Source organism: Notamacropus eugenii, chromosome 6, assembly GCF_028372415.1.
Source record: "Notamacropus eugenii isolate mMacEug1 chromosome 6, mMacEug1.pri_v2, whole genome shotgun sequence".
NCBI classification, from domain to species: domain Eukaryota; kingdom Metazoa; phylum Chordata; class Mammalia; order Diprotodontia; family Macropodidae; genus Notamacropus; species Notamacropus eugenii.
Window position 1 is genome coordinate 108,351,647 of NC_092877.1, and position 26,808 is coordinate 108,378,454.

Consider the following 26,808-nt stretch of genomic DNA (forward strand, 5'->3'; position numbering starts at 1 on the left):
AAGTGACTTGGAATCAGGAGCACTGAGTTCAGATCCTGATTTGGACATTAGCTGTGTGGCCCTGGGTAAGTCATTGAACCTCTTTGCCTTAGTTTCCTTATCTGTAAAATATTATATACCTAAAAGGGTTGTTGTGAGGCTCAAATGAGTTAAAATATGTAAAGCACCTTGCAAACTTGCATAAACTACACACTGGAGAAGTGATGAGCTCAAGACATAGTGACAAACGGGGGAAACAATTCTTTTTGTTGCTAGTTGTTAATATAGCCACTTTCCCTTTGTGGAAATGGAGTGGGATCAGGTTATCTTCTTAACATAGTTCTCCCTTACTTCCTCCCACCTACTCGAGAAGCCTTTACATTCCTGTTCTGGTTTCTTTAGTCTATTTAGTTAACTGCAATGTACTGAATTACTGTGTTTAAAAGAAATATGGTCAGGCTGGTTCTTACATTGGTCAGAAATCATTAGTGATTTCAGGATTAAACACCTCAGTCATCGATGAAGAGCAGTGTTGGGAACCTCTAAAGTAGGCAGTTGATTTGCCACATGTAAGGAAGACTCTGTACTATGTAACAGGATATCAGATTATAGGAAGTAGTTTCCCAAAGGAGGGGAGAGGGCTGAGGAGTCAGAATTAAGTGCCTTTGTGCAACACTATCACTTTCTATTTTATAGTGTCTTCATTTCCTTTCTGGATCTTATCCTGTTTTATTACCCTAGCCAAAACAGATAATTTTACACATAAACTTGTATGTTATAAAAAAAATAGAACCAGTTCATCAAGTTGAGGGTCTATAATAAAATAAGTTATTAGTTTCAACAAGTCATGCATTGTAAGATGGAATGTCTTATTAGGGAGAATTCAAATGGCAAAGTTGAAAAGAATTCTACATCAGATGGTAGAGTCCTATAACAGGGAGTGATGGATCATTTGACATCTTTTTTAAAGGTCCCCAGCTATGACCAGGGGCCCCAACTCATAAGAATGGAAAGTTGGACCTTCCTTCTTCCATTACCAGTCTGAATATTTACTTTTTTTTCCCCATTAGGCTTTTATGGTGATGAACCTACAAAAATGGCAGTAAGGCCAACTCCTGTTTCCTGTCCCACTGGTTTTACCAGGAAGCTTGTTCCCTATTACTTTAGGACACAAATTTTTGAAAGCTCAACTTTTGTTGGTTAAGAGGCCAGAGAGGTTAGAGAACAGATAATGAAGCCTACTCATTTAGGTAAAGCATCCATTCCTAGAGGGCATTTTGTCTCCTCCCACAAACAATGAATTTAGCCTGTTTTCACCTGCCTCCCTCATCCTAGTACCCAAGTCTAAGTCAGAGGTAGGGAACCTGTGGCCTCAAGGCTATATGTGACCCTCTAGGTGCTCAACTGAATTTTTGACTGAATCCAAACCTCACACAACAAATCTCCTTAATAAAAGGACTTGTTCTGTAAAACTTGGACTCAGTCAAAAGGTTGAACCCAAGGACCTAGAAGGCCACAAGTTCCCTACCCTTGGTTTAAGGTCTTAAATATTGTTTTAACAGCCTCTAACATGGTAAATTCAATGTTTGTGCTACTTTAAAAACAAATTCTGAGAAGCCTCCTTCCTGACAGTGTTTCTTTTTATAGAAAATTAATTTTATTGTATAAACATTGGCTATAGATCTTTTCCTAGAAAAAATTGGCTTTGGTTATTTAAAGCAATACTCATGTTTGCAGTGAATATAATTTATAACACCCTACATATATTAAATTTCTCCTTTATTTTCTTTTGCTACTTGATTTCAGTTTATCCACTAAGGAAAACGGCTTTTTAGTTTTATAGGCCACACTGTTCTTGACTCGTTCCCCCTTGACACCAACAATGTGAGGCAAAAGAGGAGGCTGCCGAATGGTCAGAGCTGTCCCTTGAGGTGTGTAGCCTCGAAGATGCACTGTGTCCTCCGATGGAGTTGTTATTGCAACCCAACCTATGTAAGAAATATGATGAACAAACACATGAGATTATAGATGACTTCCTAATAAATCAAAGACTGACTGACTATACACAAATAAGAAGAATTTAGGAAAGCAGTAAAACAAAACAACTTAAATCTCTCTCTGCTTAGAAAGTATACATGTACATTCAGGTATACATACACAAATGACTAGTTAATAATACAATGCTTAATACTGCTTTTTTTTTCTCAGAATTTTTTTTTTTTTTAAGGCAGCGGGGTTAAGTGACTTGCCCCAGGTCACAGAGCTAGTAGGTGTCAAGTGTCTGAGGCCAGAGTTGAACTCAGGTCCTCCTGACTCCAGAGCTGGAGCTCTATCCACTGTGCCACCTAGCTACCCCTCAGAATGGTCTTTATTCCATGATTAGGCTTGTCTTAGAATACCTTATTTACATCAGCTGTATGCAACCACCCAGGCAATTCTAAATGTAAATGAGCATGCCTATTTCAAATAATTTAAACTTTTTAGAAGTGCTCAGTGTTCAATTACCAGCAGAAGAAAGCTTGATATCAGCCACTGCTTCAAGATTCCCAATTCCTTCCAATGTGATGTCTTGTGAAATGAGAGGTGGGAACTCTGCCATTCTTTCAACTCCACCCATTGGAACCTATCATTAAAAAAAAATGTATTCAGAAACTCAAAATAAATCCATGATTCTTAAGTCTGAAGTAAATCAATGAAATCCTATGATCAGGCAACAAAGGTTAACCCTTTAACTTTCTGTAGTTCAAAAATTTAACTGTAAGTAAAGTGAACCTATAAACATACTGAAGAATGACAATGTTGGCTAGGTGGAGCTCAGTGGATAAGAGCACTGGGCTGGCACCAGCAAGACCTGACTTCCCATCTGGCCTCAGGCACTTGTTAGCTGTGTGCTCCTGGGCCAGTCACTTAACCTCTGCTTGCCTTAATCCACAGAAGGAGGAAATGATAAACCGATCCAGCATCTTTGTCCACAGGCTTGTGAAGAGTTTGACAGGACTGAACAACAAGAACAAAAATGCTACTACGTCAAGTACTTCTTTTTAAGACGAGCCCTCCAAAGTGTAAGTAAAACAGAATGCTGGGAAAGCATTTGGGAACTGAGGTAATTTCCTCCCTTTAATGACCAAGGTTATACGTCTGGCCCCATGATCAGAAGTGGAATACTACACCCAATTGACTGGCCATGAGTTAGATTTATCCACCAGTGAACTGGAAGGAACAACAAGGTCTGAAACCTCTTATTGCCAGTTAGGAGTTTAAGAAAAAGGCATCAGCTCTGAGGCCTCAGTGCTCCTGAGCCTTAACCCGGAGGCGCACAGAGTATTTAAGCAAAAGGAGCCAACAATCTGAGCTATTTAACCTATGGACTTTCATCATCAGTCCTTTCCCTTCAAGTTCAGCTCTGAGCACCCTTGCACCTGAATGTGAAATCTGTAATGTTTCTTCATTACTCTTATCTAACCTGGTTCCTACTCTCACCCACTTAAAAGGAACCCAAAGTTTTTTGCCCCTCTTCATACAGTTCCTTGCAAACAAGGGACTGAAAGAGTGTGAGTCTAGTGCTGGCAGAGAGCATAACAAAGACGTCCTGTGGTTGAGCTGTGTCCTAACAAAGGCTCTATTGGCCCAGCAGTGTCAATCAGGAATGTGTGCGGGGCTGGAGGGGCTATCACATGTCGTGATAGCCACAGACACATGTAGTCACCAAAGTATCTAGTTACCTGAAGTAATGTTTGACCTGCATGCTTCTGATAGATGGTGTCTGCTTTCTCCAAGGTAGTGATGTGTACTGAAAGTAAGTTTGATGCCACAACAGAAAACCAAACTGAAGTATTTCCCTGGGGAAAGATAAAACACTTTTACAAGATGAAAAATAACAACAAAACAAACTTGCAAAAATAACATTTTTTACAGTTAATTTAGGGCAATAACAAAAATATAAACTCCATTATACTTTCTTTTCTACGAGGAAAATTCAAAGCAGAAAGTCCTCAAAATGCCTTAATTTACATATTCTATGCAAAATACAATTTAAATACAAATCAACCACTATGAATATCTATAGATGTGTGCTTGGTGATTTTTTAGTAAAAATTGAAAAACAAGTGTCTTTTTATTCTGAAAAATAAGGCCTATGTGTAATTGAAGTAGTCCACACATACCCTACCACATTTCTGTGCTTTTATGTTTGTAAACAGCAGTCTGCCCATTACAAGTAAGCTCATATACACCATTTTTCCCCCTTATTAATATCTATTTCTGTAAAGTTAACTAGTCTTAAAGAATCACTTTCAAATTTATATTAGTTTTCAGGTGTCCAAGGCTCACCAAAATCTCTGGGATTATCCAAAGAGACCCAATGGATAAAATGTTCTAGTTAATATTCTGAGAGAAACAGAAAAATGATTTTTATCTTTTATTTAGAAGTTTCAGCCTTCACACAGTTGTCCTAAAATATACCTGGACCAAAAAAAAAAAAAAATGAAAGGAAAAAAATCCATTATCACCTGCTAGGGAAACCAGAAAGTAAATGTTTATTATGGAAAAAAAAGAAAAAGAGAAACAGAGAGACAGACAGATAGATCTAGGTCTGGTGTTACTAAAACGTTACTTTTGCAGTGAATCTGAAAATAAATTCTTCCTGTTCTTGTAATGAAGTGCTACGGTAAATAGCTCCAAAAGATGCTATGTAAATATATAATGCCATCAGAAAGTTTTTTTTTTTTTTTAAATTAAAGTCACTATAGCAGATCAGCAGAAATAAAGGAACCTGACTCCCTTGTGTTTCTGTAAGGCACATATCATATCACTACTTGAGTGTTTGACAAGCATGTGATTTCCGTATGAACAATACCAAAGGAAAAGAAGAATATCCTGACCTAAATGCCAAGCCCTTCTGGTAACACTCAATATCCTGAAGAAGATATAACACAACACCAGCACAAAGTGCTTAGTCACATTTAAAAAAGGATATTATTTTGCTTACCTGTAGGTAATCTAAGCGTCCCAGAGCACCCAAAAACAGAACCATTCCGGGTTTTAAAATAAAGGTTCTTGGGACAATGGCATGTGTTGGCAAAACAATCTTTACTTCCTTTTCTGTCAGATAATTTAAGACCTGTGAAGAAAATGGAATGAAATTCTGTGAACTTGCTTGTAGTTTTTAATTCAATCAGTTATGTTCCTGGGCCTTAGTTTCCTTAACTGTAAAACAAAGAGGTTGGACTAACTGGTCCCTTCCAGCTCTAGGTCTCTGATCCTATGAACTTTTGAGCTGAGTTAAGCTGAATACTACAAGTTCTGATATTTGCCATAAAATCACCCTTTCTATATGTGTTATTTTTAAAACATCTAAATTTTAACTGTAGACAATATAATAAAATATTTGGGAGTCTACCTGCCAAGACGGACTCAGGAACTATATGAACACAATTACAAAACACTTTTCACATAAAGTAAGATCTAAATAATTGGAAAAATATCAGTTGCTCATGGGTAGGCCAAGCTAAAATAATAAAAATGACAATTCTACCTAAATTAGTTTACTTATTCAGTGCCATACTAATCCAACTACCAAAAAATTATTTAGTAGAGCTAAAAAAAATAACAAAACCCATCTGAAAAAACAAAAGGTCCAGAATATCAAAGGAATTAATGAAAAGAAATGCAAGGGAAGATGATCTAGCCATACCAGATCTAAAACTGTATTAGAGAGCATCAGTCTTCAAAACTACTTGACACTGGTTAAGAAACAGTGGTGTATCAGTGGTACATAAGGTACATAGGTACATAAGACCCAATATTCACTGACTACAGAAATCTATGGTTTAATAAACCCTGACTCCAGCTTCTGGGATAAGAACTATTTAACAAAAATTGCTAGGAAAACTGGAAAATAGTATGATAGAAACTAGGCATATTCCAACATCTTACAATGTATATCAAGAGAAGGTCAAAATAGGTACATGATTTAGATATAATGATAGCAAAATATGAGAACAAGGAATAGTTTACTTGTCACACCTATGGAGAAGGAAAGAATTTATGACCAAACAAGAAATAGAGAATATTATGAAATGCAAAATGGATGACTCTGAGTACATTAAATTGAAAAGTTTTTGCAGAAACAAAGCCAATGTAACTAAGATTAGAAGGGAAAAAGAAAGGTGGGAAACAACTTTTATAGCCAGTATCTCTGATGAAGGTCTCATTTCTAAAATATATAGAGAACTGAGTCAAATTTATAAGAATACAAGTCATTCTCCAATTGATAAATGGTCAAAGGATATTACCAGGCAGTTTTCAGATGAAGAAATTTAAGTTATTTACAGTTACATGAAAAAATGCCCTGAATCACTACTGATTAGAGAAATGCAAATTAAAACAACTCTGGGTACCACATCACACCTATACAGGTATTGGAGATGTTGGAAACTGGAATGCTAATGCACTGTTGGCAGTTGTGAACTGATCCAATCATTCTGGAGAACAATTTGGAACTATGTCCAAAAGGCAATCAAACTGTGCATACCCTTTGATCCTGTAATACCACTACTAGGTCCATATTCCAAAAATATTACTAAAAAAAAAAAGGGAAAAGTACTCACATGTACAAATATATTTATAGCAGCTCTTTTTGTGGTGGCCAAGAGTTGGAAATTGAGGGGCTGCCCATCAGCTGGGGAATAGCTGAACAACTGTGGTATATGTATATAATGGAATACTAGTCTTCCCTAAGAAATGGTGAGCAGGCGGATTTCAGAAAAACCCAGAAAGACTTGCATGAACTGATGCTGAGTAAAACGAGCAGAAATAAGGGAACACTGTACACAATAACAGTCATATTGTATTAAGAATAACTTTGATAGACTTATGTCTTCTTATCAATGCGAGAATTCAAGACACCTCCAAAGGGCTCATGATGTTAAGTGCTATCTACATCCAAATAACTATGGAGTCTGAATGCGTATCGAATCATATTATTTTCTTCTTCTTTCTTGTAGTTTTCCCTTTTGTTCTGATTCTTGTTTCACAAAATGACTAATGTGGAAATATGTTTAGTATGATTATACATGTATAGCCTATATCAAATTGCATACCATCTTGGGGATGGGGGAAGGAAGAAAAGAGGAAATTTAGGATTCAAAATCTTATAAAAGTAAATGCTGAACACTAAAAATAAATCTAAATTTTCTGATGGTTCTAACTTTTAAGAGATCTATTATATTTGGAACATAAGAGAATAATTCCCATGCTTTTAGCATCTTTCATCAGTACAGAGCTACCTCTTTCTCTTACAAGTTAGTTAGGTTGAAAGTTTTGAAGTACTAGATTGACAAGACTTCTGATTTAAGTCTAGGTATTAAAAAAAATTTTTTTTTAATAGTCTTTCCTTTGATATAACTACGAGGATGGTGGTTCTCAGAACACAGTTTGTAAACCACTGGTGAGTCCAAAATGTAAATCACGTAAAATCTGATCCTATTTTATAGTGCAGGTTTGAAATGACCTCACAAAATGGTGAACAAAGCACTTTGTAATCCTTAAAATGCTCAACATAAGCTATTCTAGTAGCAATTACACTACCTAGTAGAGTGCTCTAAACAGAGTAGTCCTTTAATAACTGAAAGAATGCATCATCATTAACCCCCCCTCCCCCACAAATTTAACATTTTAAAAGCTAGCTCGCATGATGGTCATTTCCCAGGAAATGTTTCCTAGACTGATAGGGGAGGGGAGGTGGGAAGTAGGGAAGGGAGAGTTGAAGGGCAGTGTCAAAGTGAAAGTAGGGAGAGATAATCCACTGAGTTTCTGAAGCTGAGACTCTCTTACCTCTAAAAGCCCCTTTCAGCTTTAGAATTCCATGACTTAAAGTCAAACATCTTGACAGACTTGATAAACAAAAATAAATTCATTCTGCCATTACCAACTAACTTCATGGCGCAAGTTATGGATTCACAGATAAAAGGATGATTTACATCACTATCTGGTACATAATGAAAATCTATACAGCTAGGTGGCTTGGTAGATAGAACACTGGGCTTCGGAGTCAGGAAGAGTTCAAATCTGTCCTCAGACATTTACTAGCCAAGTGACTCTCAGCAAGTCTCTTAACCTTTAACTTAGTTTCTTCAACTGTAAAATGGGGATAATAACAGTACCTACCTTACCACCTTGTTGTGAGGATCAAATGAAAGAATATTTTTTAAGGGGTTTACCAGTGTTTGACACATAGTAGTTGCTATAGTCTTTCTACCAATTCTCTCTACACACCCCCTCCCATATCGATATACAATGATTACTTTTTTATTTTATGCTGACATCCAACACCATCAAATATTTGATATTATTTAGCGCTATTTCTGCCTAGTTTTCCTTCCAAAAAGGGAAAACATAATATATAATATGTATATATAATATATATCCTCCCCTTGACTCACACCATCCCCCTAAATGTATAAGTGAGATGTTCACTGGGAATTCCAGGTTCAGAGTTACTTGCCTGTGGGGAGAAAACCACATTTGCATATTCTATAATACCTGGTGGAACTAAGTCCAAAGGTAAGGGTTTTTTGCCCAACATTTTCCCTCAAATTCATTTTTGCTAGCTTAGACAGAAGTCTCACTGTTTTTGACCCCTTCTAAATGAAACAAAATACATACGCAATTTTCTTTTACAATTCCAGGGGTATCATAAAACCAGTGAACATCTTTCACTTCTTGAGGTGTCAATTCAACATGCATAGTGGGTGCATCGTGTATTATTCTCGGAGGCTCATTCTCCATGTCAAATGCGAGTGAATCAGCATCAAACTCGAAAGTAGGTTCATCATTTTTTGAATAACAGAATGTTTTTCCAACTCTTCCTACAACAAGAGAGTAGTTTGAAGTTATTGATCTTTAAAATGTTTGAATTTTTACCTTTTATACATGTGCATTCCATTCAGTTTCTACAAAGGGACAAGGGGCAGCTAGGTGGTGCAGCCGATTGAGCACCAGTGCAGGTGTCAGGACGACCTGAGTTCAAATCTCACCTCAGACACTTGACACTCACTAGCTGTGACTTTGGGCAAGTCACTTAACCCTAATTGCCTCATCCTGGGTCATCTCCAGTCATCCTGATGAATGTCTGGTCACTGGATTCATATGGCTCTGGAGGAAAAGTGAGGCTGGTGACCTGCACAGCCCTCCTTCATTCAAAACAAAGTCAAGTGCAAGTCATGTCATTATTTCTCTGATGGCACGGTCTTCTTCGGCAACAAAGGACGAACACACAGACACAGGGACTAAGTCACAGAAATAATGACAGGTAGGTGGATACTTTAGGGCAAGCCATTTAATCTCTTCCCTGGATCTATTTTTCTTCATCTGTAAAATGAGGAGGTCAGACTAAATCCCTTTTTAGCTCTAGATAGAAAATAGTACTATGCAGGAGTTTGGCAGCATATGGCATCAGTACTACAGGATGATAAATGAATTTAGCATAGAATCACAGATTTAGAGCTGGAAGGGACATCCAGAGTCAGTAGGTGGCAGAGGAAAGCGTTAAAGGAATTGAGAAGTCAGCATAAACATTAATATTTTATGTGCAGTTGCATATATAAGAATTCAAACTGAGACTGAGTAGCAATGAAGGATCAGAAACACAACAGCTCTCAGCATAACTTGGCAGCATCACCGATAGCAGGAAAAGGAATCTGAGTCAGTATTTGGGCACAACCTGGAAATGACAATTTTTACTTCTTGGCAAGGCAACTGATTCAACTGACAACCCTACTATGCCACGCCCACTCCCCTCAAGAAACCAGAAACAAATTCTCCTGTTTTTCTGAATGTCTTGCCCAGGTGCGCTTTTAAACAGTAGTTTTAACTACAGCACTGGGTCTCAGAATAGGTAGAGGTTGTCCGGATCATCCTGGGTTCTGATTTCATGTTCCAGGGCACAGGATCTGAAAGGTGGTTAGTCCACGGTCTGTTCGGGTACTCACCGACTAAATAACCCTGCTTTTTCATCTGACTAAGATGCTTCTGCTCTTGCTCAGTAAGGTCATCTTCACTTTTAGCTGCTTCTTCTTTAAGTCTCCTGTTCCTTTCAAACATTCTGTAAGGAGTAGGGTTGCTAATAGGAAATTTCAGGAGATTTAAGGTTGTTCCTGAAAGATCAAAGCACGTGTAAATTTTAACTGTGATGAAGAAAATAAAATGCAATGTATTTTCGTGCAGTCTTAATAAAAACAGAAACAAAAAGCTGCCTGTCTTCCCTTTTCCCAGTGCTTGGTGACTCCAAGCATTCGTCATACTGGCTAGGGAAGACAGGGAGGGTACATTAAGACCCTGAAAACATGGGCTCTGTCTTGCCTCGTGGGGATGCATGAAACCAGTCAAGAAACCTTAAAGAGGAGTAAGGACCCCAGGACCCAAAAGGGGTTGAGCGGAGAAAAGCTGGAGTTCACCAGGATGGTCCCGGACACCTCCTCGTGGGCAGACGAGGAAGCACCTGGACAGCAAGGGCGGGATGGGGGTGGGGAGGAAGCTTCAATTCGCTTCAACCAACGTTCAATAAGCTTAGGCTGCGTGTCAGGCACCGTGCTAGGAGCTAGGGGTAACAAAGAGGCAAGAGACGGCGTCCGCGCTCCGGGAGCTCAGTCTGACGGGGAAGACAACGTGCACACACACAAAGCAAGGACATGGAGGCCGAGCGGGGGGGCAGAGCGTGCGGGAGGCTTCCCGCCGGGGCTCACCCGGCCAGGGGGAGATGGTGGCCCGGTCGATGGCGTCGGCGCCCTTGGCGATGCAGTAGTCCGAGTGCAGGAGCGCGTTGAAGAGCGTGGACTTGCCGGCGTTGGTGGAGCCCACCAGGTAGACGTCGCCCCGGTAGCGCCAGGAGCGCTGCAGCGCCGAGATCATCTCCTCCACCCCGTAGCCCGTCTTGGCGCTGAGAAGCAGCACGTCCTGGACCACACAGCCCGGCCTGGCCGGCCCGGCCCCCGGAGCCCCGGCCCCCGTCCTCTTCGCCTTCCTGGGCGCCGGCTGCAGGCCGGCTCGGGCGCATTCGTCCCACAGACGCTCCCGGAGCCTCCGCAGGTAGCCCGGGCCGTCGGCGGGCAGCAGGTCCACCTTGTTGCCCAGCACGATCAGCTGCTTGGGCCCGAGCAGTGCGGGCAGGTCCGGCAGCAGGGGGTCGGGCAGGTCGAGCACGTCCACCACGTAGAGCACGAGGGCCGGCCCCGGGCGCCGCAGCGCGGCGTGCACCAGCTCTCGGTAGCGCTCCCGGCTCACGCGCACCCGCAGGGCCCGCTGGTGGTGCACCAGGAGCCAGCAGCGCTGACACACGGCCCGGGCCAGCCCGCCCGCCTCGGCCCGCGCCTCCAGGCTGCGGTACTTCTCGCTGGGCAGGTAGCCCGGCACGGCGGGGTCCTGGCAGTGCAGCTCCGCCCCGCAGCCCGAGCAGCTCACGCCGCTGGCCGGCACCGCGGGGTCGGGGCTCCCGAACACCGGGCGCAGCCCCTTCTCCCGCGTCTTCTTCCGCTGCTGCGCCAGCCGCCGCTCGTCCCGCAGCAGCTGCTCCCGCTCCTCCTCCTCCTGCCTCCGCCGCAGTTCGGCCGACACGGACGGCTCGACGTCGGGGTCCGCCTCGGGGACGTACTCCGGGAACACGAAGGTCTCCTCCAGCCGGCTCGGGTCCACCATCGTCCCCGCGGCCGGCACCCCCCTTCCTCTTCTCGCTTCCTGGTCCTGCTGCCGCCGCACCGCGGAGAAGACAGAGGAGGCGGCCGGCCGGCCCGCGGGGGGCCGCGACCCGGGCGCGCCATGGCACGTGAAGAGAGGCGCGGCCCCTCGGCGCCACAGGCGCAGCAGCCGGCACGAGCAGCTCCCGGGAAGCATGGGGACGGAGGCGCCGGGAGGGGCGGGGCGGGCACGTGGCCGCGACACCGCCCCGTACGGTGGCTCGGGAGGGACTGATCGCCCCCCTCCGTCCTCCGCTGGGGAAAAGGCGCTCTCACGTATTAACCTTTCTTCAGTTTGAAAATCATGGCTGGCCATGAACGTAGGGGTAAAATTTAATAAAATTAAAAGCAAAAATTAGAATAAAAAATTCATAAAAGCGCATGTAAAATGGATCAATGTAGGTTCCAGGTTAAGTTAAATTCGTGGTTTTTCGCTTCTATCCTCAGGTCCCCAAAGCGCTTACAATATCGCCACCTAAGCATTAGCATTTCAATCTCTCATTCCTTCCTGCTGAAGCAACAGGCCTAAAGTCACTTTCCTCCCGGCTTTAGGCCTCCTGCCCCCAGACACCTCGGCAGACCTAGATACATTCTTTCCATCTAAAGCACGCTAGGTTGCTGGAGGCGCGAATCCAGCCCGCGCGCAAGCCAGCCCCTACGTAGCCCCGCCTCCTCCGCAGGCCGCATGCGCAGTGGGAAGGCGAAACGGCCCGCCCACTCTGCTCAGCGCCACCACAGGACGCGGCGCGCTCGACCTCTGGCTGAGCGGAAGTCGGAGCGGGAACCGGAAGGTTTCGGAGCTGAGGAGCTGGATCGAGCCGCAAAGAGTGCCGGGAACGCCGGAAACTCAAGCTCTCTCGAGTTTGCTGGTCTGTGGCTGCGTCGTCTGCTCTTTTCTGTTCCTTAATTTGGGAGGAATATTGAGAATTATTTGTCAAGATGTACGACGCGGACGAGGGTAAGAGGCCCAGTTAAGAGCTCCTCCCGGACAGGGCCGAGGAGGGGTGTTTTGTATTCTTTTAGTTACCCACCTTCTCCAGGATGCCACTTGTAACGTTGAGGCCCGGGCAGCCCTGAGGTCCATGATACTTAGTGAATAGAGCTGGCGGTCCTGGTGCTTGTGGGTCTGTTACGCGAGAGGCCAGCCTCGTGTCTCCTAACGTGACGCACCCTCCCGTTTTGCCTTTAGTGGTCACTTTGATTTTATTAATGCATCTTTGTTTTACTTTGCATTCGTCCCTGAATGATGGTCCTTAGGTGTCGTTACCCTAGAGCCCAGCCTAAGGTTTCCTAACCTGTCTGCTCCTCCCTCGCGTTTTTAGTTGTCATCTTAATTTTATTAATGAATTCCTTTTTTTTTTTTAACTTTACATTCGTCCCTGGGTATCGTCCCATCCCTTCGTTACCCAGCGAGACATTCCTTGTAACAGGTTTTAAAAAGCGATTCAGCAGATCGAACGCTTTGTTTGACTGTATAGACAGAATTCTCCACCCCTAGTTCCCCACTAATTGAAGGAAATAGGTGAATTTTTTCACCTCTTTTTAGGGTCTTCTCACGTTTCTATATTAAGTTGCCTTTTCTGTAAAATGAAGGGGTAGGATAAGATGGATTCTAACGTTCCTTCCAGATAGAAGTCTACAGAACTAGGAACATCATGCGTTTTAAAAAAAAATTTTCCCCCAATTACATGTAAAATTTTTAACATTAGTTTTTAAGATTTGGAGTTTCAAATTCTCTCCCTCCCACTCCTCTCCCCTCCCCAAGACAGCAAGCAGTTTGATATAGGTTATATAGGTTTAACCTCTATGTGTTATATGTGGTTATGTTTGAAATGTATGTATGTGTTATGTACAGTAATGCAAAACATTTTCATAACATTTATGTAATGAAAGAAAATACAGACCTCCCCTCCCCACAAAAAAATAAAGTAAAAAATAATGTATTTCAGTCTGCTTTCAGACTCAGTTCTTTCTCTGGAGGTGGATAGGATTTTTCATCCAAAGTCCTTCAGAATTGTCTTGGATTTTTAAATTGATGGGAATAGCTAAGCCATTCACGATTTATCATCATTCAGTATTGCTGTTACTGTGTACAGAGTTCTGGTTTTGCTCACTTCATCCGCTTTCCATCAGTTCTCATAAGTCCAAGTTTTTCTGAAAGCATTCTGCACATCGTTTATTGCAGTACAATATTCCATCACATTCATATACCACAGCTTGTTCAACCATTCCTCAGTTGTGGGGTAACCCCTCGATTTCCAATTCTTTGCCACCATAAAAAGAGCTGCTGTAAGTGTTTTTGTACATATATGTCCTTTTCCATTATTAAAAATAACATCTTTGGTATGCAAACCTAGTAGATCTATTACTGGGTCAAAAGATATGCACAGTTTTATGACCCTTTGGGCATAGTTCCAAATTGCTTTCCAGAATGTTTGAAAAAGTTCACGATGCCACCAGCAGTGCAGCGGTGTCCCAGTTTTCTGACCTCCCTACCAGCATTTTGTCATTTTCCTTTTCTGTCATATTAACTAATCTGATAGATGTGAACCAGTATCTCAAGAGTTTTAATTTGCCTTTCTCTAGTTAACAGTGATTTAGAGCACTTCTTTTGTGTGACTATCGATAGCTTTGATTTCTTCATCTGAAAACTGCCTGTTCATATCCTTCGACCATTTATCAAATGGGGAATGACTTATGTTCTTGTAGATTTGATTCAGTTCTCTATATATTTGAGAAATGAGACCATTATCAGAGAAAATTGCTCAAATATTTTTAGGAACATCATTCTTGAACAACATTCACTTGAGGTTTTTTTGTCCTTTTTGTATTTTCACAGTGCTGTACTTTGTTTTCCTGGTTCTGCTTGATGCACACAACGCCATTTTACATGTCTTCCCATCCTCTGAATTTGTATTTTGTCTTTTATAAAAGGTTCAGTCATTTTGTTCTCTTCATGTGTGTAATTTTTTAGCCATTCCTCGGTTGATAGGTATTAATTTCTTTTCCAGTTCTTTCTCATCTGATCTCATCATTTAGCTTTGTTACCATTGTGCTTACCTACCCTCATTCTCCCTTCTTGGTATTTTGCAAATGCATGAAAGAAGAAAAAAGGAATTGTTATATCTTAAGAATTGGGGATATAGATAGAAATAATGAGGCAGACCCTGTTCTCAAGGAATTTAAACTTTATTTGGGGTAGATAACACATCTGCAAATTCAGCTTTGGGGTGATTGGAAGGGCCAAGAAGTCCCAAAGGTGCATCAGCAGATGGATGATGGCAAAGCCTGGGGTGCTTAGGCTGCTCCAGCAGGTCAGATTAGAGTCACCAAGGAGTTCGGAAGATGTAGCAGCAGGATAGATAGCAAGGCCATCTTACCACAAAACTTTGATTAATGAAAAAGCATTTAGTGTTTAATGTGTGCTAATACTGTGGCAAGATCTGTGAATATAAATTCAAAAATCTGAGAAAGACCCTGTAGTTACTGGTCTTATATTCTAATAGGGGATGATAACACATATAGGGGACTGATGTCCATGGAAGGGAGTCACAGGAATTGTGAATTGATTGATTAGGGAGTCATTTTACATACCCTTCCCAGAAGCCCTAGTATTATTGATTTGAAATTTAAAGCTAGTTTTTGGTTTTTTTTTTTACTAGTCTTTCTCCCTATCCTAATCACCATTCCTCCTCACACCTCTGGGATAACGTTGTCATTAACATGAAATCTTTATATTTTCACTCTGCAAGACATCTTTCGTGATACTTTTGAGCATGTTAGGCGAACATGTCTCCTTATGTTATACTTTCTTGATTAAAATTAAGGTAAACTGAGCCACAAAGCACCAAGCACACTCAACTTATTAGCAAAGCGTGAATTTTCCAGTAAACAAAGGCTCAACCTTTTCAGTTAGCTAAGACCTTGAACGAGGGCTGATAAAATTTTTATGGACAAAAGGAGGAGCCTCCAAAAACTAGAAGACTGGCAACATCATAGTGAAAACAATGTTAAATGCTGTAAATTTGGAATGCAAAAACCCTTCCTTTCATAGCGTTGCTAAGGAAAGTTCATTGGTGGTGTCCACTTGTATGGCTAATTGGTTTCACAGTGATAACAAACCAGACTTTTTTGAAGGACAGCCAGTGCTATAGAGGTAATAGACCAGACTCCCTGGCATCCACCTTCATCCTTCAAAGATAATTATTATCCTTGACATAAGAATAGAACAGTGATTTGATTAGCAGGAAAGCTGAACTTCTAACCTTAACTCAGAGATAGTGAGTGATTTATAGGAAAGCTGAACTTCCAAACTTAACTCAGACTCAAATGAAATGTGGCTTAGGTAGTTACACAAAATGTTGGTAGTGATACAGAATGAAATCAATTACAAAAGTGAATCAGTTTGATTTTCTTGATTTTCAGTACTTCATTTGATTTTGCCATTTAGTGGCTTATTGAGTAATGTTATCCTTAGTTACATTGATCGTATATTCATGTGTGATTTAATATACACATGGGAGACACCTTTCTGAGGAGGGCCTTTGTGCTACCTTTGGTATAACTTAGGCAAAATTTTCTTTTAAATCAGTAACACAATAGAGCCTTAAAGTTTTCTACACTTTTTCATTAGTTGTATGACCTTAAAGATGTAATGGAAAAGGTAATCTGAATTGTGTAACATTAAAGGTGTACTGTAGAAAATAATGTTTTGCATGAGAACTTTTCATTCAGGAAAGTATATACTATTTTCACACAATGATTGATGTTATCTTTAAAACTTTTCTTCAGGTTGTGTAATCATTGTAATGTTTTTCATTCTTTTTGAATGTTTTTTTCCAAGAGATAAAGAATCAGCACAGATTTCTTTTGTATATGAAATTAAGTCTAGCACGTTTTCCTGACTTAACCTTTTTTTAAAGTATCATTACCACTTATTCAAATACTACATTGAGTATTAATGTGGTGGGTTTAAATATCATATTCCACTGTTGTCGAAGTTAAAAAATGGCTGCATTTCTGCTTCATTTTGTGTTTTGGAAATCATAATATCATAGAGCTGGAAGGGCCTCTTCAAGGTCATCTGGTCCAAGTCCTTTATTTTTACAAATGAGGAAACTGAGACTCAGAAAAGTTAAGTGACTTGCCAAAAAACACATAGGTCCTAACTACACTTTTGCAATTGCTTCCAAATTAGTTTCTCTTTTCCCAGTTTCTCCCATCATCCCTCTATATAACTAACTTAACAAAATCGTCTTTATAAATCTAATCATTTCAGTCCTCTGCTCAAAAAGTTTTTGTGGTTCCCTGTTGTCTCTAAGACAAAATACAAACTTTAGTCTGCTGTGTAAAACATTTACTATCTGGATCTTACCTTCTTTTTCAGTACTATTTCATTCTTCAACAAGATGCTGTATTCTATCAAAACAGATCTGCTTGCTGCTCCTTAACCTCAGCACTCTATCTTTGGTGTCTGTGTATTTCCACAGGCAACATGTATACCAAGTTGATTTGAGACCGTGGGCTGTTTGGCTTTGTAGCCACAGTGCCTTCTACACAAAGATCAGAGAGGGACATTGCTTTAGGACCGTTTAGTATTGCTGCATCTTGGAAGTTGAGATGTTTTCTGAAGGCTCGTTTTCTTTACGCTGTTTTGTGAGTGATACTGCTCATAGCATTTGTACGCCATAATGTCTTACAGATGAGTTTGTACTCAGTTAAACTGGTGTTGTTTTTAGAGGCTGTGTAATTGCAACACCTCATCCTTCCTACCTTGGATCAGCTGCTTTCTGGGCTCTTTTGGACTGCCTAATTCATGACACTTTGACATAGGCTTGTTTGTTTAGGTCAGGTTGAAGTTGCTATAATGGTACAGTGTTTTCTCATCTTTATCCTTTTAAGTTAATATTTATTGTGATCTTCTAATCATTTAATGGTCTGACTGTAGATACAGTAGTAATTTTAGAATTAGTTTATATAAGAATTAGTCTTTATGTAGCCACAGTTCTTTCCAGTCTAGCCAGGCTGGCTTTTTTGCTGTTCCTCACAAAGTATTCCATCTGCCATACTTGTGCCATGTACAGACTGTCTCCTATGCCTGAAATACACTCTCTCCTCACCTTTCCCTCTTAGAAGCCCTAGTTTCTACAAAACCAGACCTTCGATGCTAGCTCCTACATGAAACCTCTCCTAATTTTTCTCCTTTGTCTAATGAAATGTCTTATTTTTGGTGTATACTTATATTTGTTTATGTTGTCTCCTCCATCAGAAGGTCATTCAGTAAACCATAAAACATTTGTAAAGTACCTACTATGTACCCTGTGGTAAGTTCTGGATACAAAAAGAGGCAAAAGACAATCCCTGTCCTCCAAGTTTCTTGGTGCATAAGGACTGTTTTCTTGATCTTTGTATCCCCGGTGCTTAGCACAGTACCTGACATAGAGTAATTAGTAGTAGTTATCAGTAATTACATGTTGATTGATTCCTGTCATATTGTTATGTTGCCATGTAACGTTTTCTACATCCAGCATTGTACGGTTGTCTTCCTGAAGAAATGTTCATAATATATAGACATATAATTTTTGGGTAGGAAGCAAGTCCTTGGCTACTTTCATTTCATTCTTGATTAATTTATAAATGAATGTTAAAAACACAAACCTTTAGTGAGTTGAGGATTATTTGTATATGATATGAGTGTGAGAGTGCATGCATGTTGTTTTATTAAGGGAATTGGCTTAGAAAATCAAGAAAAAAAGTTTAGGTCCCCTCCCCCAATTTAGCACTCTTTAAACTTTTGAGTTCCAAATTCTCTCCTGCCTGTCCCCTCCCCCACCCAGTGAGAAGTCAAGCAGTATGTAATCAGTTATACATGTAAAATTCTGCAAAGGATTTCCATATCAGCCATTTTTCACAAAAGCAAGAAAAATAAGGAAAATGAGAAAATTATACATCAGTTTGCATTTAGAGTTCATCACTTCTCTCTCTGGAAGTGGATAGCATTTTTTCATCATGAATTCTTTGGGAAAAAAGGTTAGTTTTAATTTTCAGAAATCTTGCTTTATTTACTCTGAAGGACAGCATTATATTATTGTACAGAAAAGTAATAAAGTATTTTGTGATTTTTCTTTGTAGATATGCAATATGATGAAGATGATGATGAAATAACTCCAGATTTGTGGCAAGAAGCTTGCTGGATTGTTATTAGGTAATTTTTTTCCTGGAAACTGAAGATTTTCTTTGAATAAACTTTTGATATAAGGCAAATGCTTTCTGTTTTACATGCTCTGGGTCAGAAAGTGAACTAGACAGAAGAATTTTTCTTAGCTAACTAAAAAAGTGGTTCTTACAGAAAGTTTGGGAGATTGGTTGAGAGTAAAATAGTATAATTTACCACATTTTTCATTTTTGGGTGAAATAAAGCATTTCATTTTTCCAGCTTTTAAAGGAAGGGAAAAAATTCTGCTTTCCCTCTCACATTGCTTTACTGTTTGCTGTATATCTCACCATTCATAGACCTCTCTTTTCTCTTAAACTTCTCAGGCCATTGTCAGGTTCCTTACTCTAAATCAGGGGTGGGGAACCTGCGGCCTCAAGGCCACATGTGGCCCTGTAGGTCCTCTTTGACTGGATCCAAACTTCACAGAACAAATCTTCTTAATAAAAGGACATTTAGAATCTAGATTCTCACTCCTTTGTAAGAGCCCCTGTCTGTCTTCTGTGTCTTTCTCATCGCCTCATGTCTTATTGGAAAGATAAAGGTCTTTCCACCTTTGGATGGAATTGAGGGAGACTACATCTCCTGTGACCATAAAATGAAAAGAATATTTTTGATATCCCATATTGAAATTTTGATGATTGTTTTATATGGAAATGTTGTTTTAAATGAAAGTTGAGATAAATTTCCAGATGTAATGCCTCAGGTACATTATAGGCTTAGGCTTTTTTGGGTGGCTTTAGAACTTAACTAACATTTGTTTTTGCAGAGAAAGCATTCCAAGTTCCAAATAATGGAGAAACTTTAAAACACAACTCATTTATGAAATGAGTAAAGAAAACTTAATTACACAACCCTATGTATCTCTGTTTGGATCCCTTCTTTCCATTCGTACTGCCACTCCTCTAGTTCAGATCTTTATTACCTCTTTTCTGGATTGAGGCACTAATTTTTTTTTTTTTTTGATTCCTTGTTCTGATTTGTCTAACACACAGAGCACTGCCAGAATTGTGATTGTGTCACCTCCCTGTTTGTAAACCTCCACTGAGTTACCTGTTATCTGCCAAATAAAGGTCACAGACTTTAGTTATTTCAAAGCTATTCATATCCCGGTTCCAGGTCATCTTTTGAGTTTTATCTTTCACATATAATTTATCCCATTCACATAGAATTGTTTTCTTGAGAAAATATACTGCTCACTGTTCATGAATTCTTCCTGCCCTTTCCTGCCTAAATGCATTTCTGTATGTAGGCTCCTCTCTGTGTTTGGAACATACACTTCCCCCTCACCTCTATGCCTCTTTCAAGGCCTAACTCAGGCTTTTCCAAATATTCTACACTTCCCTAGCTGAAGGTAATCTTTCTTTGAATCTCTTCTAGCACTTTGTATTTCTCTTATACTCTTAACTTTCTGTTTATTTGTATACTTGTCTCTCATATCTGCTATTAGATTATAAGTTCTATGAGGGCAGAAAACTGTTGGGGTGTAAGCTGAGTTTTCACGTGAATGGTTTTGGGCAGGTAAAAGTGAGGGCTTCTAAACCTCAGAGCTCTCACGAGGCCCCCCAGGGGCTGGGAATTGAGGAGTGAAACACGGGCTATCTTGTATTTCCACCTCTTCTCAGTGGAAACTTGCTGGGGAGAGCATCCCACCCTTGAGATTGGTCCGTGGTCTGAGCACACCTGTTGTTAATTAGCTAGGGGCTGAGAGCACGTACAGTATTCACATGCAAACTATGCGGCTGGGAGAGCTGAAGTAGGGACAGGGAAGCCTGAGGTGGCCCTTTTTTGCAGCGGGGTCCTTGGAGGAAGAGGGTCCCTCCCCTCTTCCACTCCCATCCTCTTGCTGTATGATCCTTGTTCCTTGGGAGGAGGAGGGTTCCTTTCTCCTGGGGAAGAACTCACCCTGCATATGGATACGTAACTAAGACCCTGAATAAAGCCTAACCTTGTTTGACTCTGAAAAGTCTCTTCTCTCGATACGTTTATCCAGCTGATCACCGAAGACCTGGGAAAGGTAAGCAGACTGGGGTAGCCCATCGGCCTCTAGGCCGAACAGAAAACATGGTTTATTCTTTGTATTTGCTGGCCCCTAGTATACTGCCATTCAGATGCAGCATTGTGTACTGGAAAGAGCACTGGAATTGGGAATCTTTGCCTTCTTTAGTCCTGTCACTCTGTTAAATGGACTAAATTACCTCTGAGGTTTGTTCCAGCTATGTATCTTTGATCCCGAAGTCCACTTGATCTCTGTTTATTGAATTGTAATTTTAATGACACTACATAATTATGGTTCTTCAGTTTCCCAGAACTTCTGTTTAATTTCTCTGACTTCCTCATGCCCATGAGTCTTTCCTCTGAGAATCATTCCTTGGTTAGGGTGAAGACAAACACATGAAATGCCTTCTGTGTGTCTACTCTTTCTTTTTTTACTTCTTCAATCATTCTGAATCCTTCCTCTAGAGAGCACATCAGCTCAAATGACTAACTCTCACCTTTGAAGGGGACATGTCAATTTCTGTGTTTCATTTTGACCCTTTAGCTTTCATTTCAAACAAAACAGCATGCCCCAATCTGAACTTATAATTATTTCCTTCCCCTTCTCAGAACTAGTTTATTTATTATTTATGGCACTACCATTCTATTTGTTTCCTAGTTAGAAAATTGTAGTCTTCTTTGACCCATCCCTTTCCTTCATTCTCTTTTAGTCACCTTGTCCTGACATTTCTTCTTTGAAGTGCTTCTCTATTCTTAGTGTTGCCACCTTAGTCCAAGCCTTTATCATCTTTTGCGCTTAGCTATGATTTCTTACTCCACTGTCTTCCCTCTAAAATCTGTTCTGCATGTTTCTAATATTCCTAAAGTTTAATGTCCTTTATTCTGACTTTATACTGTCATTCTGTCCACTGCTCCCTCAGCTTGAACCAGCCATTTTATCTGGCTAGTCTCCTCACTGTTCCTTAAATAAGCTGCTTAATTCTACAGATGTCTTTGCTTATTATGTTTGTTCCTCTGTAGTAATTCCCTTCCCATATTTTAGTACTCACTCACATTCTTCTCTGACTGGTCTAGCTTTGACTCCTCCAGTTCATATTGATCTCTCCATTCACTGAAATCATACATTACTTAATAGGGGCAGCTAGGTGGTGCAGTGGATAGAGCACTAGTGCAGGAGTCAGGAGGACCTGAGTTCAAATTTCACCTCAGATACTTGACACTCACTAGCTGTGTGACCTTGGGGAAGTCACTTAACCCCAGTTGCCTCATCCTAGGTCATCTCTAGTCATCCTGATGAATATCCGGTTACTGGATTCAGATGGCTCTGGAGGAGAAGTGAGGCTGGTGACCTGCACAGTGACCTCCCTCACTCAAAACAAAGTCAAGTGCAAGTCATGTCATTATTTCTCTGATGGCATAGTTTTCTTTGGCAATGAAGGGCAAACACACACACGCGCACACACACACACACACACACACACACGTGCATTACTTAATGGTTTTTGCCACAATGTATTGCTCAGTTTTATTCTCATTACTGATATTTATCTTACAGTTTCTAATATTTATGTGTATATAAATATTATCTCCCCAAATAGGCATAAGCTCAGGCACATGGACAGTGTTTTGTGCATTTTTGCTATCTCATGATTTGTTCGACACTGCTAGACGCAAAATAGGTGTTCTGTTGATAATTATTGGATAGAATGATAACAGGAAAATTGAAAACAGCAATGAAAACATTCTTATGTTATACCTGATTTTAATCTTTGCACTATTTTTTCAGTTCCTATTTTGATGAGAAGGGTTTGGTCCGACAACAGCTGGATTCTTTCGATGAGTTCATTCAGATGTCTGTGCAGAGAATTGTGGAGGATGCCCCACCTATAGATTTACAAGCTGAAGCTCAGCATGCTACTGGAGAGGTTGAAGAACCGGTAAGATAGTACATAAGACATCTCAAATAGCTTCTGATTTTTGCAATTTTGTGCCTTTTATGGCTTAAAGGCAAATAATATAATATGCATTTTTAATGACTGTTTTATTTGGTAGCCTATGCAACCACCTTGATTATACTGTTGAAGTGGTGCATTTGTGCAGATAATAAAAATAATTTTTTTCATTGTAGAGTCCATCCTGTGACTACCTCTTTTCTCCCCTCAGAACACACTTAATTGTATTTAGATTTTGTTAATATTAGAATGAGTTTGTATACCCCAATGCAAAGGAATGGTGATTTATAAAGGTGTTGTGTTGGTTGATGAGGGTTAAACCATCCTGGGATTGAAAGTTTGCTACTGGTTATGCCCAGAGTCTGTGAGTGTAATCAAAAGTAACAGAAGTCATAGGGCACTGAAGTTGGAGGTACCTTTGAGTAGTTGCACTAGATGATTTCTTTCTATAAAGGAGGAATCTGAGGCCCAGAATGACTTGCCTAAGGTCACACAGTGAGCTCATGACAGAGCCAGGACCACCAGTGCTCTTCCTTGCTGTACTGCTCTACTGATACTCCGCCTAAAGGCTGGTCTGCCAGTAAAATAGAGAGTATAACCAGAAATAGTATGGGAATACATTTATTCATTTCCTAACACATTCTGTTCTCAATTATCTGTGCCATTAGTATGAATCATTTTTTAAAAGCAGGTAATACCAGAAAGTGTTACTGCATTCGTCTGTAGAGTAGATGAGAAATAGCTCTTAGAGCAATTTGAGTGAAAGAAAGGACCTAACCTGAAATCTCTGGGTTGGGAGACAGTCCCTTTGAACCTGATGGACAGGGTAGGAGAAAAAGCTAAGAGGGAGAGAAGGGAGGGATGCTAGAATAGAGAGATCCACAGATAGAAGGAAAAGGGGTTTACGCCTCCCACCTCCTCTTTCCTTATTTCCTGTAATGGAATGTCCCAAGTGTCCTACCCTCTAGCACATCAAAGTTGGTGCCTACAAAGTGTCATTGAGCACCTACTTTGTGAGGCATTGTTGGGTATATAATGAGGCGTCAGACACAGTGTTTTGTTCTCAAGAGTGTACAGTCAATTTGAGATTTGATTGTGTTGATATTTTGGTCAAGAAAGTCACCATGATAGTGAAGGGAGACATAAATTGATTGATATGTTATACCAGAAATGATAGTGTTAATTTGATGAGTATTCTAGAGCTGGAGATGGAAAGTTGGGGTTTGGGAGACATGGGATGAAGATGATTGGGGAGCAGTGTGGTGGGTCTGGGTTAGGCCAAATATTGTGTGCTGTCATGAGTTAGAAGCCCAGAACCAAAGAACTGGAGCTGGAGTACAAGAGTGTAGCATGGAGGTGGAGCTAAGAAAGGTGCACAAGTAATTATAAGCAGAGGAATATGGAATGAATTGCTGATGGGGGCATGGTGTGAGAAAAGGTGAGGTGGTGGTAATGTACATGGTGTATGGGAAGTTTAGTTAAGTAGACTAGTTTGGCTAGAGGGAAATCTTAGACAGTGACCAGATTCTGGAGGGTGTGGAATGTTAGAGTAAAAGAATGTGGACTTTATTCTCTAGGTGATCTGGAACCACTGAAGGTAGTTAAACAAAACATATGTGTGTAACAGTGTTTTAGGAGGATGTGACAAACATTTTTAGATGTTTTGGAGTGGGAATAGATTGTAAACAATAATCTGTAGTCCAATTGTGAGTCAATAATGTCCTAAGCTTAGAGATAGCCCTTGAAACAGACAGGAAGGGACAGATGACCTGTTGGCTCAGGTGCTGAATGTCTTACTGTTATTTCTAGGCTTCCAGGTGCACCTAACCATGGCTATCCTGGCTCTGCTTAGAACTTACTTGTAACAGTCTGCCTGGCATCTTGTCCATTATCCCTGAATTTTCAGATAAAAAAAGAGCCATTAGGTCCTTTTTTTTTTTGTTTCCAAAGAGAATGGAGTCAGAATCACAGGTTTAATCCCAAACGACTCAGTTAACTGCTTGGTCCTAAGGATCATGATTGGATAGTTTAAATATATTATCATTATTGAATAAGCAACTGAGCAACAGACTTAGTTTTTTCAGGTCATTTAAAAATCTTCATTTATGTTTTACTTCTGAATGTTAAGAACGTTTTCAGGGCCCAGACAGTTTCATACCATATTGACCAGATAGAGGATTTGAAACTAATAACTAGCATTCTGTAGTACTTTAAGGTTTGTGAAGCACTTTATACGTGTCATCTCATCTGATCCTCTATATGTGATCAAGTCTGTTCTCCCCAGAAAAGGTCTTGTTGAGGCAGGATTGATCTCAGGGGTTCCTTATTCCAAGTCTCACATTGTTTATTGCATTGCCTCGTGGAGCTGTTTGGTGTTTCCAATTGGAAAAGAAAACTGAGACCCGATAGATAATAATCTAATGAAAATGTATTGGCAGTCAGCAGTGGGGATCATTGCAGCTTTTGTAAAGGTGTGATAATGTCTTGATTTGAATTTGCTATATTTTTGTTTAATTTTGCTTAATTCTAGCCTCGATATTTGTTGAAGTTTGAACAGATTTATCTTTCCAAGCCTACTCACTGGGAGAGAGATGGGGCTCCTTCACCTATGATGCCAAATGAAGCCAGACTGAGGAATCTCACGTAAGAAACATTTCCTTGTTGTTGGCAGCTGATGTGTATATCCTTTTAAGATCGGGGCGGGCGTGAGGCCTCATCCTGTAGTCATATTGGTACTGTGGTGAGCAGAACACTGTGAATTGTAAAGCATCTATACATAACTGAACTGTTCATGAAAAAGTTCATGCTCTTTTTGTCTAATTCAAATAGAGGATTGATAATTAGGGAATATCTGGATCAAGCCAAAACTTTTTTGTTTTTCTTTTCTTTTTTTATTTTTTTAGCGCTTTGATTTACAGATGTCAACCTTCCCCCCTCCCTCCATCCCACAAATCTTTCCTTGCAAAAATAATAGTAATAGCTAGCATTCATATGGCACGTTAAGATTTGCAAGGCCTCTGCTACATGGTATCTCATTTGGCCTTGCAACAACCTGGTAAGGAAGGTTTCTGGCATCTCTGTTTTACTGATGAGCAAATTGAGACTGAGAGGTTAAGTGACTTGCCTAGGATTAGATAGTAAATGTTAATTAAGGGCCATCTCTGTGCCAGACCCTGTGACAAATGCTGGGGATACCAAGAAGAGTGAAAGAGAGTTCTGTGCTCTAGGAGCTCACAGAGGTCAGTAGTGATAAGTAAGGCAGTTCTTCCTGAGTGTTTTGACTGTAGACACCCCTCTCCCCCTAGCACCAGAAGGTTTGATCCTTACAACAATCCCACAAACAAGTGTGTTGGTGGTGGTCTTATGATTTCAATTTACAAATGAGGGAACTAGACAGAGAGGCACGGAGCTAGTGTCTGAGACAGAATTTAGCTTAGGTCTGCACTCACAGTCATGCCCTCTGAGATTAAAAAAGAGAAAAGCAGACGCAGCTCACTCTTGTTACTTCCATAGGTATTCCGCTCCTCTTTATGTGGATATCACAAAAACAGTTATTAAAGAGGGAGAAGAACAGCTTCAGACCCAGCATCAAAAAACATTCATAGGAAAAATTCCAATCATGCTTCGGTCAACCTACTGTCTGCTGAATGGTTTAACTGATCGTGATCTCTGTGAACTAAATGAATGCCCTCTTGATCCTGGTGGCTATTTCATTATTAATGGATCAGAAAAGGTAAAATGAGCAATTCTTATACAAATGAGCATTGGTATGTATTTTTAAAATGACAACAGAAATTAAAGTTGGAAAAATACAGTATTGTGCAAGCAGCAAACTTTAGATATTGGAATCTTGGTGGAGGCCTGGGAGATTGGGTTGCTGGAATTTCAACTAGCTTAAAGTTTTGCCTCAGTGTCTAGAAAATACACCTGATAGTTT

General features: G+C 40.4%; 2 protein-coding genes across 2 annotated transcripts in view; one reads left to right on the forward strand and one right to left on the reverse strand.

Annotated features, from left to right (window-relative positions):
- Positions 1–1,741: 1,741 nt before the first annotated feature.
- Positions 1,742–12,133, reverse strand: NOA1 (nitric oxide associated 1). Its single transcript, XM_072620856.1, has 7 exons — positions 10,722–12,133; positions 9,969–10,133; positions 8,644–8,846; positions 4,967–5,098; positions 3,702–3,818; positions 2,485–2,602; positions 1,742–1,967 (listed from the first exon to the last, which is right to left on the reverse strand). Exons 1-7 carry the CDS (start codon positions 12,022–12,024, stop codon positions 1,759–1,761), a joined length of 2,247 nt encoding a protein of 748 aa, XP_072476957.1. The 5' UTR covers positions 12,025–12,133; the 3' UTR covers positions 1,742–1,758.
- A 269-nt stretch (positions 12,134–12,402) lies between these two features.
- POLR2B (RNA polymerase II subunit B) overlaps positions 12,403–26,808 on the forward strand; it is a 31,522-nt gene continuing 17,116 nt past the window's right edge. Inside the window, exons 1-5 of the mRNA XM_072620855.1 lie at positions 12,403–12,666; positions 18,840–18,912; positions 22,706–22,856; positions 25,402–25,514; positions 26,385–26,604. Coding sequence (XP_072476956.1) covers positions 12,648–12,666; positions 18,840–18,912; positions 22,706–22,856; positions 25,402–25,514; positions 26,385–26,604 — 576 coding nt within the window. The 5' untranslated portion in view covers positions 12,403–12,647. The remainder of the gene's footprint in view (positions 12,667–18,839; positions 18,913–22,705; positions 22,857–25,401; positions 25,515–26,384; positions 26,605–26,808) is intronic.

What these genes read in the sequence shown, in the direction of transcription:
- NOA1 (XM_072620856.1), bottom strand. Translation starts at nt 12,024, where the DNA reads ATGGCCAGCCATGATTTTCAAACTGAAGAAAGGTTAATACGTGAGAGC. An exon ending in GAATTGTAAAAGAAAATTGC is followed by an intron (nt 5,099 to 8,643) that starts GTATGTATTTTG and finishes TTTTCTTCACAG; the next exon opens with GTCTTAAATTATCTGACAGA. An exon ending in TATCAAGCTTTCTTCTGCTG is followed by an intron (nt 1,968 to 2,484) that starts GTAATTGAACAC and finishes TTTCTTACATAG; the next exon opens with GTTGGGTTGCAATAACAACT.